The sequence below is a fragment of the Lepidochelys kempii genome, chromosome 8 (assembly GCF_965140285.1).
Source record: "Lepidochelys kempii isolate rLepKem1 chromosome 8, rLepKem1.hap1, whole genome shotgun sequence".
In the NCBI taxonomy this organism is placed as follows: Eukaryota; Metazoa; Chordata; order Testudines; family Cheloniidae; genus Lepidochelys; species Lepidochelys kempii.
The window spans coordinates 106,009,388-106,023,846 of record NC_136387.1 but is presented as its reverse complement, the minus strand read 5'-3'; the positions used below and the strand labels follow the sequence as shown (position 1 = coordinate 106,023,846).

Here is a 14,459-nt window from a genome sequence, read left to right as displayed (position 1 = left end):
GCCCAATGGCCTGTGATGGGATGTTAGATGGGGTGGGATCTGAGTTACTACAGAAAATTCTTTCCTGGGTATCTGGCTGGTGAATCTTGCCCATATGCTCAGGGTTTAGCTGATCGCCATATTTGGGGTCGGGAAGGAATTTTCCTCCAGGGCAGATTGGAAGAGGCCCTGGAGACTTTTCGCCTTCCTCTGTAGCATGGGGCACGAGTCACTTGCTGGAGGATTCTCTGCTCCTTGAAGACTTTAAATCACGATTTGAGGACTTCAATTGCTCAGACATAGGTGAGAGGTTTTTCACAGGAGTGGGTGGGTGAGATTCTGTGGCCTGCCTTGTGCAGCAGGTCGGACTAGATGATCATAATGGTCCCTTCTGACCTTACTATCTATGAATCTCAATGTGTTTTACTAGCGTGGGTAAGTTTTATCCCTCTAAAGGGGAAACTGAGGCACACAGAAGGAAAGTGACTTGCCCAAATCACACACTGAGTTAACAGAACAGCTGGAATAGAACACAGTCCAGTATTTTAGCCAGTGGACCATGTAACATCAGAACAGCCCAAATGTGAAAGGAACGTAAATTAGAACCATAGAGTTAGAAGGGACCATAAGAGTCATCTAGGCTAACCCCCTGCCAAGAGGCAGGATGTGTCTCTAAACCATCCCAGACAGATGCTACCCAGCCTCCTTTTGAAAACCTCTAGTGAAGGAGCTTCCACAACCTGCCGAGGCATCTGCTCCATTGTCCTAGTGTTCTGACAGCGAGGAAGTTTTTCCTGAGATTTAATCTAAACCTGCTCTGCTGTAGTTTGAACCCGTTGCCTCTTGTCCTGCTCTCTGTGGCAAGAGTGAACAACTTTTCTCCATCTTTTTTGTGGTGAGCTTTCAAGCATCTGAAGACTGCCATCATACCCCCCTTACTCCTCTCTTTCCAAACAATACATATCCAGTTCCTTCAGCCCCTGCTCGTATGGCTTGCATTCCATCCCTTTGATCATCTGTGTCACTCATCTCTGGATCCTTTCCAGTTTCTCTACATTCTTTCTATACATTGGTCACCAAAATTGGACACAGTTCTCAAGCTGAGTCCAAATCAATGCTGAGTAGAGTGGTACTATCACCTCCCATGACTTGCATGCTCTGCCTCTCTTAATGCAACCTAAAATTGCATTTGCGTTTTTTGCAACAGCATTGCATTGCTGACTCATATTGAGGTTGTGATCTACCACAACTCCCAGATCCTTCTCAGCAGTGCTGCTGCCAAGCCAGTTCTCTCCCATTCTGTATTTGTGCATTTGATTTTTCTTCCCTAAGTGTAGCAGCTTACATTTGTCTTTGCTGAATTTCATTTTGTTGTCTATAGGCCAGTTTTCCAATTTATCAAGATCTCTCCAAAGTTTTGGCAACCCTCCCTAGCTTTGTGTCATCTGCAAACTTGATCAGTAAGCTCTCTATTTCTACATCCAGGTCATTAAGAAAGATGTTAAACACTGGACCCAGAACAGATCCCTGTGGAACCCCACTTGAGACCTCCCCCCATTCCGACATCATTCCATTAATAGTTACTTTTTGTTTGCAGTTGTTTAACCAGTTATATATCCACTTAATGGGAGTTCTGCTGAGCCCACATTTCTCCAGCTTACTTATCAGAATGCCATGTGGGCCTGTGTCAAAAGCCTAGCTGAAGTCCAGGTACATGATGTCACCGCATTCCCCCCCCCCCGTCCACCAAATCAGTTACGCTGTCAAAGAACGAAATCAACCTGGTTTGGCATGATTTGTTCTTAATAAATCCATGCTGGTTGCTAGTGATCACCCCTCCATCCTCCAGGTATTCGCAAATTGAATGTTTTATACATTGCTCTTGTAGCTTTCAAGGTATCAAAGTCAGGCTTACTGGGTTACAGTTCCCGGCTCCTCCTTTTTAAAGATGAGCACCATGTTAGCCCTTCTCCAGTCTTCCAGGACTTCTCCTATCATCAATGAGTTTGTAAATATTGCCGGTGGCAATATTATTTCATTTTTATAGATGCATCAGGGAAAATCTGCAAATTCTTAATTCTTTGAGTTAAATACGAGAGATAGAACACAACAAATCTCTTCCTTTCATAGACCAAGGATCTCATGACTCAGAACCCCATGTAATTTGCATCCTATCATTACGCACATTTGGGAAGAGGTGAATATGGACATGGGGAAAATGGCCCTTAGTGTTGACAGTAATCAGATAACAAGAACACAGTCATATCCTGCAAAGAGAATTTTTTTTTATGTTTTTAAAAATGGTCTTATCACAAGGATCAGGGGGTTCTGGTGACAGCAACCCACAGCAGTGAAGCTCACAGGCTAGGACATTAGATCCCTTCAATCACACAGCAGCACAGCGTTATTCGTTTCCTTCCATTCGGAACATGCTCTGTTTAACCTTCCACACCAAACTGCTGCATTGGAACAATGTCAACAGTCTGACATGTCTGTCTCACTGCTCTCTGGAGAGAGCCCCAGCACCTCTGATAGCATTAAGGAACCACAGAATTAAAGAGGTTGTCTACTGTGATTGTCTATTAGTTAAAACAAAAGATTTGCTATAAAAGAGTTTAACGACATTTGTACAGCACCTAGCACAAAAGAGCCCTGGTCCAGGACTGGGGCTCCAAGACACTATAATAAAATTATTATTATTATTATTAGAATCAACAGCAAGGAGTTGGAGTGATGGTTTACGTTCAACATGCACTGAGAGGTGCTAACCCTGACCCCATGCAAAAGGTAACCCTGTTTCCCGGTTAGAGAGAGACTCTTGGAGCACTGTGCGTCCTTCGCGCTTTACCTCTGTACAGAAGGGAGTAAGCTGAGGGTGCACCACCGGCTGCACATACATGTGAAAGGTGGATTCAATCTCCATCGTCCTGCCATTTAGCTTCAGAATGGGGAACTCAATGATTTCCTGAATAAGGCACAAAAGAAAACAAGTTGTTATAAAAAGATGACCCCTGGGAAGACCCAAACCAAGCTCTTTGGGGCAGGGACCATCTTTTTGTTCTGTATTTGGACACCACCTAGCACGGTGGGGTCCTGCTCCGGACTGGGCCTCCTAGGCACTGCGGTAATACAAACAATACATTACAGGAAGATGGCACCTCCCCATATTAAGGAGAGGCATACAGCTCTAAAAAGGAAAAAGTGAGGCCAATGTGCACACGTGCCTAGGAAGGAATGGGGTCGCAACACTGCTATTAGGAAAGGTTACAAGTTTGCAGTTTATTACGGTAGCTGCCAAAACTAGGCAGCAAGGACTTACTGCCATTTCTCTGTCTAAGTCGCAACAACCCCAAGCTTTCCCACCAGGATCTGATCACCCTCGGGCAGAACGTCAGCCTGCCACCACACTCAAAACACAACCCACAAAGCCAACACACAGACACATACAGCAGATCCATTGTCACTTAGCCAGTGCAATCCAGAAGCTGTACTCAGAGAGATCAACTTTACCAGGGGCTCTTCTGAAGGATATGGGACATTAGACAATTACAGCCAGGATGCTATTGCATAAAGCGCCTCCGGCTGGGAGAGGCTGGGGCTGAAGTTGCAATGCGCTCTCCCATGGCCTGGACTGCTAGGCCACGCTATCCACAGAATGCTGTGATGAACCAGGAGCTCCCTCACCAATGCTATCTGTATGGCATAGAGCACTGCACCAAACACTGGTTTATTCCTTACAGCAAATTTATGCAGATAGGGAAATAGAAACGTTCTTCATCAGGAGAGTGTTCAATTATAGGAATAATCAGCAATCAAAAATTTACATGGACCTGTTAATAAAAAGTTTAAACAAAGCCAGTTACGATGGATTTCTCAATTATTAAAAAATATATATGAAATTAAAAGATCCAACCCCGGAATAAAGGCGATAAAATCCTTTGTGTTTGTCCCCCTCCTCTTCTCCCCCCAAGTTTAATGTAAGAGAAGTGACAATTTGTTTGGTGTCTTTAAAGAATAATTTGTCTCTGTTATTTAATAGAGATGCATGGCACCAGGATTCTGGAGTGCAAATGAGCCCATTGAGTGATAACCATGCAACAAGCCTCTCAAATCACTTGAGGGGGGAGGGGGAAGAGCAGAAGAGAGAGACAGAGAGAGAGAGAATAAAAGAAACATTGCTTTTTAATATTCAAAAACAGTTTGCAAAATTTAATCAAAGCACAGCAAAAGCTAACATTTTTACCACTTTGACATTTTTATTAGCGCTTTCATCAATTTTTAAAACATGAATGGAATTAGTTTAACAACAAAAAACTGCCTGAAAACATCTGGAAGAGACAAATAAGAAATAATACAAAATAAATAAATAAAAAGCAACTCTTCCGAGTAAAATTAGCATGTGGAAAATGCAATCGCTGCAGAGTGGTTAATGTAGCTTTCAGGCCCTGGCTGCAACCCCAGTGACCCAGGCACGGAAATTACTGTGAGGTCATAAATACGAGATGATGACATCACCACACGCTGAAAGCCAGAGGGAGAAGGGGTTGGGAGAAAAGGAACAACACAACACGGATTTCTATTTCACACAGTATACATGAATACACTGCTACAGCGTGAATGACTCCTGATCCAAGGACTTAGGGGCGGAGGGTGTAAAGGGGGCAGACACAGAGTGGGTTATGGGGTGAGGTAGGAAATGTGGGAAAGGCAAGTCAAATGAACAGAAGAAGAAATAAGCGCAACATTTAGCCTTAATGCAAGGTTAAGGTGGAGAAATCAAACAGCAAGGAATCCCAAAGCGAATGGTTCCCCCATAACATTAACCCTGCCACATGACACACCCTACAAACATGCAGTGGAACAGAAGGAATTTTGTTTCCCGATTTTGGAGTGCATGATTACTCTGCCTCAGCACTGCACGAAGGCTCAAAGTTTCAAAAACCCAGTATCACTAGTAAATACACTTCAGGTAACACTGTTCAGACGTTGCAATGGCCCCACACACCACTCAGACCTAGTCCCATTCTAAATCTGAACTCACCAAATTCAGCCAATTGAATGATCACCACGAAAAAGCGAAACTGGTGGTCAGAATAGGAAATGGGCTTTTGTTCTTCCCCCTCACTTAATCCTGAAATGGCCGAACACCCTCGGCTCGACTTCTCCCTCCGTACCATAACCGCGGAGCAGACGCCCGGCACTGCGAGTTTCAGCTCAGGAGGAGAACGTTTTAGCAAGTCTTGGCATATATGACAAGGGAGTTACACTGAAACCATTTTGTAGCTTTAGCTAGAGGGAGGGCTAGCTAACGGTTAGTGTTCTCCTACCTGCCAGCCTTCCATTCCCAAGCTCAAAGACCCCTTCGTTCTCCAAAGGGCTGAGCCCCTTCAGACCCCACAGACCTCAATTGGAGTCAAGAAAGCTCCGCACCTTTTAGGGTTGGGCTCTACATGAGGCGCGATTGCCCAAAGGGGTCTCTCCATCACAGGATGAAGGGAACAGAAATTGCTCTCCCAGATGGAGACACAGCCACAGACTGTATGTGCATTGCCCTGCAGAGAGCAGTCCTAGGGGAACGGATACTCCTGTGGAGCCCATCAAGCACCCGGAGGTGAAGAAGGGCTGAAAGAGAGCCTTGTGTGACGCTGCCCGCTGGAATCAAATGACAGACCAGAGGCAAAAATCACTTTCAGGAGGTTCGGATTAAAACAGACTGGGAAAATAAAAAGATGAACTGAAAAATGTAATGCTATTCAGAATTAATACCGGTCTATGGTCACAGACAAAAAAAATGACTAGCAACTAGGATGTCTAGGGAGAAAGACTAATAGGGGTTTTTTGGCTTATTTGGTCAGTTTTTCAAGGGAGTGGTGAGGATCTTCCCAAAAACCTGTTTATCTGAATGCTCCCTTGAGTGGAGATTTTTCCAGTCTCTGGCAATGTTTGCTCCGCTGGTATCTAAGGCAACAGATACCAGCCCCATGAAATCAGCTCCACTCCTCGCTAACAACGTTAGCCAGTCCTGCAATGAAATTTAACCTGTGACACCACTGTACTTTTCATTTAAACTTTCATTTGGAGAGAAGCAGTGTTCGAAGTCCCTGCAGTTTGGCCTACTAATAAAGACAAGTGTTGGGGCCTTTAAAGGTGCCATTCATCTTTTGCCTTTATTAAATTCAATTTTCTTAAGCCCATGATGCATCATGAAATTAGGAGTTGACATTCTTGTGGAAACAAAAATATCTATCAAATATAAATAGGAAAAAAATCCTCTATTACCAAAAATGCATGGCTTAAAGTTGATCTGTTTCCACTTTAAAAAAAAAACAACCCACCACCAAGCATATGGCTTGTTTTAGATACCCAAAATGTTATTACAGATCTAGAATTTCATTCGTAATTATTATGAAATGGTGAGCCAACCCTCCCTCCAACCCGACAGACTGCGATTCAGAAAAGCAGCCGGGCAACCATATACTCTCACAACTGGCCAGGCTAACTCTGAAGTGCTAGGTTACATCTACACTGTCAAACCGGTTTTGGGGAGAGGGGAACATTCAAATTACAAGTACATCGGAAATTGGTCCATTTTGGCTGAATGTAAAAACTCCCCAGAGAGCACCACACACATCCACATCTAATTCTGACCTTAGGGAGCATTAATGCCAACTTCAGTGTTCCCCAGATCTAGTTCCACCAGCATTAGTCTCTCCCATCTCTAACCCTTTTTTAACTGTTTTCTTATAGATTTCTCACAGCCCAAGCTGAACTGGTAAGAACTGGTAACTGCAAACACGAGGAGGAGTTCTGAATGAGTTGGAACGTTTTGGAGGTATTTGGAGATTGCAAATAGCCATATTCTACCAGGAATACGAACAATCCAGTGTGTACGCCCATTCCCATTGCAGTTATATATTGTATTTAGTAGGGTAGCCTAACTTGAAAGGAAACCTGGAATTCAAATTGCTGGTGATAAATAATACACTCTTTATTTGCCTTTCCATTATCATGAAAAGTTGAATACATTTTGAATGGGGAAAGTCTTTGGCGCACAGCTCCAAATCGCTAACACAGGCATTTGCAATTATATTGTGGGAACAAAAATTCTAAAATCAATTTTAGCAGGTCTGAAAAGACACCACAATTCCTCCCCACTGTGCTAATATACAAATGTGGGAAAAGTTAAAATTAAAAACATCCTGTTACCAAATCTGTTTGCTCGTATACATGAGTCTCCAGTTCTTTAAACTAAACTGCATGACAGCTCACTGATAATTTTTGCCCTCCTTCCCAGCCACCCCAAAAGAGAGACACCACATGCAAGCACTCTGAATAACCTGCCTGTCCCATGACAGTTCTCTTTGAAACAGCTGGTAGCCTGCATCACAACTAGCTGACGGCAAAGCTAACAAGGACTTCCTTTTCTGAGGGCTTCAGAAAATTCACGAGGGCCTGTGAAATCACCTCTATAAATTCAGCCTTTTCCTGCTTTACACTCACTACGTGAAACCTCCTGCCTAAAACACCAAGCTGGGGATGCAGGAAGAGGGGGAAGAGGAAATTATTAATTCTAATTCTGCTGATAATAAAGAAATTAAACAAACAATTACACTCACTAAACGTTTTCCCACAGTGGGGAAATCTCTTGGATACAGAAACAAACCAGCAAGAGTTATACTGCTATTCACAGAGGAATCCTTTGCCCATAATCTTGGATTCTTGGAACCTCAACATTATTAGATTACAAGAATAAAATACACAGCAAGATCTTCCAGGCTCGTCAAACCCTTTCACCCAAGTGTCTATGTGAGGAGTGGGCGGGGCATACTCAAAGCCCCTTATTTCTTTATTTAGGTTAAAGACTATTGCCCACTGAGTTCAAAAACTACTCTGGAGTATGACTTATTCCATCCACTCCCCCCCCCGAAGAAGTTTAATAAATACAAAGGATAAAAGATGCCAGTAAAAATTAGAGCTGACTGTTCAAAATGTAATAAAAACAAGTGGGTGCCGCCCATGAGGGAAAAGGATTTTTCTGGTAAGAAAAAGGACATAACGTTCTGCTAAGACACAGATCCCCTTTTACACCTTCCAAAGGGGGCAGAGGCACGAGGGTCCTCCCTGGAAGGGACACACTCTCAATGGCTGTGCAGTCTGTTCAGCTGTTTTTCTTTCGAAGAAAAAAGTCATTTTATGCAAAAACAGCTTATTTCTTAAACAAACACTCGTGTTTTTGATTTACACCACGGGCTGCTCCTAAATAATTTATGGCGGGTTAAATTTATTGCAGAGCCCTGGCCGGCTGCAAATTCGAATTGCCAAATAATTAGATTTTAGGGCAATGCTTATAAATTATCCGCCGATTTGTCCGGACTTGTTTGTCAGTTGCTTTGTGCTTCGGGTCATCTTTGGCATTTCACTGTTTGTGTTTTAATTGCTGATTTACACTTTGACAGATGAGAGTTGATGCCTCCAAGTTTCCGGAGCAGGGAGGAATAACAGAGGGAAGAATCAGAGCTTTTAGAAAGCTTGTTTCTCCCTTTTTTCCAGGACAATTAAAATAGAAAAAGGGACGGAACCTGAACAGTGCAAACCTAACAGATTTGTCTTTTTTCCCCCCTTCCTTAATTATTTTAACTAAAGTTGCTTTCAAGTTGAGCAGTCCTGCACTGGCCTCCAGGGGCGACTGGCGAGATGAGCTCACAGGTCTTATCCCCAATAGCTAATTTTGATTAAACCGACCAAAACACACATCATACAGATAATGAGGTCAGTAACTGGGGGGGGGGAGAAAAGGGTCCCCCCCAAAAAAAAATCACAGGCCATGCTAACTTTCTGAAGGATGGTCATCTAATGCACACGTGTGCGTGCACACACACACACACACACACACAGAGTGGAATATTGGAGCACACGTTTTGAGGCAAGTTACTTGGCGTATTAGTCAACCCTGTTCAAGAGCCCTTTGAGGCAGCAGCAAACACCAAATTACTTCTGCCATAACTACCTGGAAGAAAGCACACACATTTGAAGTTAAATTAATTTAAACAAATATATCCTGGGAAAGGAGCAGAGAAAGTGCGGGTTGGGGGGAATCCTAGACTTTCACACTCAACATCACTCAAAGGAAGAACAAAAGGGAACAAAGGAAACCACCACAAGATAATGAATCCTGCAGAAAAGGTTGACTTGATGCCAACTTCTGCTGCTGGCTCTTGGAATTCTAGGGTTTTCTTCCCGCCATCCCTGCCTCTAGGATCAGTGTACTGCCTGCCCCAAATGTTCAGACATCAGGAGTCACGCCCCCAAAATCATGAGACTCTCTTGACAATCATGATATTTGCTTTTAAATGATCAACTGAGGTTCTTTTTCTTTAGTCTTCTGGGTTCTGAGCCTTCAGATCACACTTGGGTCATATTTTCAGGCTTTTCTCCACAACCATGATGGCAAGAAACTTTTCCAAGGCCAAAAGGGACGATTATGATCATCGAGTTTGACCTCCTGTGTAACACTGGCCACCGAACATCCCCAAATAATTCCCAGAACAGATCTGTTAGAAAAACATCTAATTTTGAGTTAAAAATTGCCAGTGATTCAGAATCCACCAGGACGCTTGGGAAATTGTTCCACTGGTTAATGACTTTCAGCTTTAAAACTGTACACCTTATTAACCATATTACTTTGCCTGACTTCAACTTCCAGCCATTGGATCATGTTAGACTTTTCTCTGCTAGACTGAAGAGCCCATTATCAAATATTTGTTCCCCATATAGGTCATTATAAACTGTGATCAAGTCACCCTTAACCTTCTCTTTGTTAAGCTAAACAGACTGAACTTGAATCAATCACTATTAGGCAGGTTTTCTAATCCTTTAATAATTCTCCTGGCTCTTCTCTGAACCCTCTCCAATTTATCCACCTCCTTGAACTGTGGACACCAGAACTGGACACAGGATTGCACCAGTGCCAAATATAGAGGTAAAATAACCTCTCCACTCCTACTCAGGATTCCCATTTGTGCAACAAATAACTGCATTAGCCCTTTTGGCCACAGCGTCACACTGGGAGCCAGTGTTCAGCTGATCATTCACCATGACCGCCAAATCTTTTTTCAGAGTCACTGCTTCCCAGGATAGAGTCCCCCATCCTGTATATGGTCTCCATTCTTTGTTCCGAGAGTAAGGACATTTAGTCATGCTAAAATGCATATTGTTTGCTTGTGTCCAGTTTACCAAGTGATCCATATTGATCTTTAAAAAAGGGAAGAAGGAGGATCCTAGGAACTACAGGCCAGTCAGCCTAACCTCAGTCCCTGGAAAAATCATGGAGCAGGTCCTCAAGGAATCAATTCTGAAGCACTTAGAGGAGAGGACAGTGATCAGGAACAGTCAGCACGGATTCACCAAGGGCAAGTCATGCCTGACTAATCTAATTGTCTTCTATGACGAGATAACTGGCTCTGTGGATGAAGGGAAAGCAGTGGACGTGTTGTTCCTTGACTTTAGCAAAGCTTTTGACACAGTCTCCCACAGTATTCTTGCCAGCAAGTTAAAGAAGCATGGGCTGGATGAATGGACTATAAGGTGGATAGAAAGCTGGCTAGATTGTCGGGCTCAACAGGTAGTGATCAATGGCTCCATGTCTAGTTGGCAGCCGGTATCAAGTGGAGCGCCCCAGGCGTCGGTCCTGGGGCCGGTTTTGTTCAATATCTTCAGAAATGATCTGGAGGATGGTGTGGATTGCACTCTCAGCAAGTTTGCAGATGACACTAAATTGGGAGGAGTGGCAGATACGCTGGAGGGTAGGGATAGGATACAGAGGGCCCTAGACAAATTGGAGGATTGGGCCAAAAGAAATCTGATGAGGTTCAACAAGGACAAGTGCAGAGTCCTGCACTTAGGACGGAAGAATCCAATGCACCGCTACAGACTAGGGACCCAATGCTAGGCAGCAGTTCTGCAGAAAAGGACCTAGGGCTGACAGTGGACGAGAAGCTGGATAGGAGTCAACAGTGTGCCCTTGTTGCCAAGAAGGCCAATGGCATTTTGGGATGTATAAGTAGGGGCATTGCCAGCAGATCGAGGGACGTGACCGTTCCCCTCTATTCGACATTGGTGAGGCCTCATCTGGAGTACTGTGTCCAGTTTTGGGCCCCAAACTACAAGAAGGATGTGGAAAAATTGGAAAGAGTCCAGTGGAGGGCAACCAAAATGATTAGGGGACTGGAACACATGACTTATGAGGAGAGGCTGAGGGAACTGGGATTGTTTAGTCTGCGGAAGAGAAGAATGAGGGGGGATTTGATAGCTGATTTCAACTACCTGAAAAGGGGTTCCAAAGAGGATGGCTCTAGACTGTTCTCAGTGGTAGCAGATGACAGAACGAGGAGTAATGGTCTCAAGTTGCAGTGGGGGAGATTTAGGTTGGATATTAGGAAAAAATTTTTTACTACGAGGGTGGTGAAACACTGGAATGCGTTACCTAGGGAGGTGGTGGAATTTCCTTCCTTAGAAGTTTTTAAGGTCAGGCTTGACAAAGCCCTGGCTGGGATGATTTAGTCGGGGATCGGTCCTGCTTTGAGCATGGGGTTGGACTAGATGACCTCCTGAGGTCCCTTCCAACCCTGATATTCTATGATTCTATGATCTGCATAAGTGACCTGTCAGCTTCGTTATTTACCACTCCCCCAATTTTTGTGTCACCTGCAAACTTTATCCAGGATCATTTTATATTTTATTACAGATCATTTATCAAATATCATAGGGTCATGAACAGTTCCCTGCAGAGAATCTGACTAGAAACACACCCAACTGGATGATGATTCCCCGTCTACAATTACATTCTGAGACCTGTCACTAGGCCAGCTTTCAATCCACTTAAAGTGTGCCGTGTTAATTTTATATCTTCCCTTTCTGGCTTGCTGTCCCAAGCCACAACCTCGTCCCTGGATGAGAAGGCTTGGACAAGACTCCCCACTAGAACGTACCAATGCAGTACAGCAGCTGGTGGGTGAGAGACACTCAGCACTCCCTCTCCTCTCCTTCCGCCAGCAGCTGAGAACATTGTCTCACGGCCAGAGGGAGCCCAAAGAAAACAACAAAAATGGTCAGGGGCCAGTGGGACTGACTGAAACAAAGGAAAAACCAAAAGAGTTTGATGTATGTGATTTAGCTAAACCGTACCATGTATGTCGACATGGTGTCATCTGTACGGACATTAGAAGGGTGTCTGAACACCATGGAGAAGGGAATTATTCAATCCAACACGAGGTAAAACAAGTTTAATCCATGAGCCCTAAATGGGAAAGTTTTCAACTAAATAGCTGGAAAAATGTCTCGACAGTGACGTGTGTTAGAGCATAGAACAGTCTCCCACAGGCAGAAGAGTGATCCCCATTGCCCTGGATGCACCAGAAAGTGTCCTGTCGGAAGCACCCCTGCCCCAGCACCCAGGGGAGTAAGTGGAGGATCCCCTTCTAACGTCTATGATCCCCAAAGTACTGCCCACCCCAAAAAGAGGAGACTGGGACCAACAACTGAATTGGAGCCACAACCTTGATGACGAAAAGCCTAAATCCTACTTTTTAACCATTTTTTCCAACCAAGCTGATTGAGGTCCAAGGCCTCATCCCAGGGCACACAGTGATTGTTTGTGCACCAGAGCGTTAGGTCAAAAGTTTCCCACCTTTGCTAACAGCAGCGCCGCTCTGTCAGACCGAGCAATGACGGGAGCACTAGTGTTCACAAGCCTTCAGCAGCCACCATCATCTAACCCTGCTTGGGGCCCAAGTCTGCATATGGAGTCATCTCTAGACCATTTCCTCAGAGATTTTCAAAGCCACTTAAGGCAGTGGTCCCCAAACTTTTCACGTTCTCCCCCTCACCCCCGGATGTTCAAATCCTATTAAAGTCAAATCGCTTAGGTGGGTTTGAAAATCCAGACGAAAGGCTCCAATTTAGCTATTTGTAGACTGGGATGTTTCCATTAGGAAACATGACAGAACCACTGATAGATCCCACATACAGACAGATAGCTCACCCTCCTCATTCCTCTTCGCTGTCATAGAATCATAGAATATCAGGGTTGGAAGGGACCCCAGAAGGTCATCTAGTCCAACCCCCTGCACAAAGCAGGACCAATTCCCAGTTAAATCATCCCAGCCAGGGCTTTGTCAAGCCTGACCTTAAAAACCTCTAAGGAAGGAGATTCTACCACCTCCCTAGGTAACGCATTCCAATGTTTCACCACCCTCTTAGTGAAAAAGTTTGTCCTAATATCCAATCTAAACCTCCCCCACTGCAACTTGAGACCATTACTCCTCGTTCTGTCATCTGCTACCATTGAGAACAGTCTAGAGCCATCCTCTTTGGAACCCCCTTTCAGGTAGTTGAAAGCAGCTATCAAATCCCCCCTCATTCTTCTCTTCTGCAGGCTAAACAATCCCAGCTCCCTCAGCCTCTCCTCATAACTCATGTGTTCCAGTCCCCTAATCATTTTGGTTGCCCTTCGCTGGACTCTCTCCAATTTATCCACATCCTTCTTGAAGTGTGGGGCCCAAAACTGGACACAGTACTCCAGATGAGGCCTCACCAATGTCGAATAGAGGGAAACAATCACGTCCCTCGATCTGCTCGCTATGCCCCTACTTATGCATCCCAAAATGCCATTAGCACAAGGGCACACTGCTGACTCCTATTCAGCTTCTCGTCCACTGTCACCCCTAGGTCCTTTTCCGCAGAACTGCTGCCTAGCCATTCGGTCCCTAGTCTGTAGCTGTGCATTGGGTTCTTCCGTCCTAAGTGCAGGACCCTGCACTTATCCTTATTGAACCTCATCAGATTTCTTTTGGCCCAATCCTCCAATTTGTCTAGGTCTTTCTGTATCCTATCCCTCCCCTCCAGCGTATCTACCACTCCTCCCAGTTTAGTATCATCCGCAAATTTGCTGAGAGTGCAATCCACACCATCCTCCAGATCATTTCTGAAGATATTGAACAAAACCGGCCCCAGGACCGACCCTTGGGGTACTCCACTTGATACCGGCTGCCAACTAGACATGGAGCCATTGATCACTACCCGTTGAGCCCGACAATCTAGCCAGCTTTCTACCCACCTTGTAGTGCATTCATCCAGCCCATACTTCCTTAACTTGCTGACAAGAATACTGTGGGAGACCATGTCAAAAGCTTTGCTAAAGTCAAGAAACAATACATCCACTGCTTTTCCTTCATCCACAGAACCAGTAATCTCATCATAAAAGGCGATTAGATTAGTCAGGCATGACCTTCCCTTGGTGAATCCATGCTGGCTGTTCCTGATCACTTTCCTCTCATGCAAGTGCTTCAGGATTGATTCTTTGAGGACCTGCTCCATGATTTTTCCAGGGACTGAAGTGAGGCTGACTGGCCTGTAGTTCCCAGGATCCTCCTTCTTCCCTTTTTTAAAGATTGGCACTACATTAGCCTTTTTCCAGTCATCCG

General features: G+C 44.5%; 1 protein-coding gene across 4 annotated transcripts in view; it reads right to left on the bottom strand.

Annotated features, from left to right (window-relative positions):
- ERI3 (ERI1 exoribonuclease family member 3) overlaps positions 1–14,459 on the bottom strand; it is a 251,599-nt gene that overhangs the window by 210,281 nt on the left and 26,859 nt on the right. For all 4 annotated transcript variants that reach the window (XM_073357948.2, XM_073357949.2, XM_073357951.2 and 1 more), the window contains exon 3: positions 2,828–2,944. In XM_073357948.2, the coding sequence (XP_073214049.1) occupies positions 2,828–2,944 (117 nt within the window). The remainder of the gene's footprint in view (positions 1–2,827; positions 2,945–14,459) is intronic.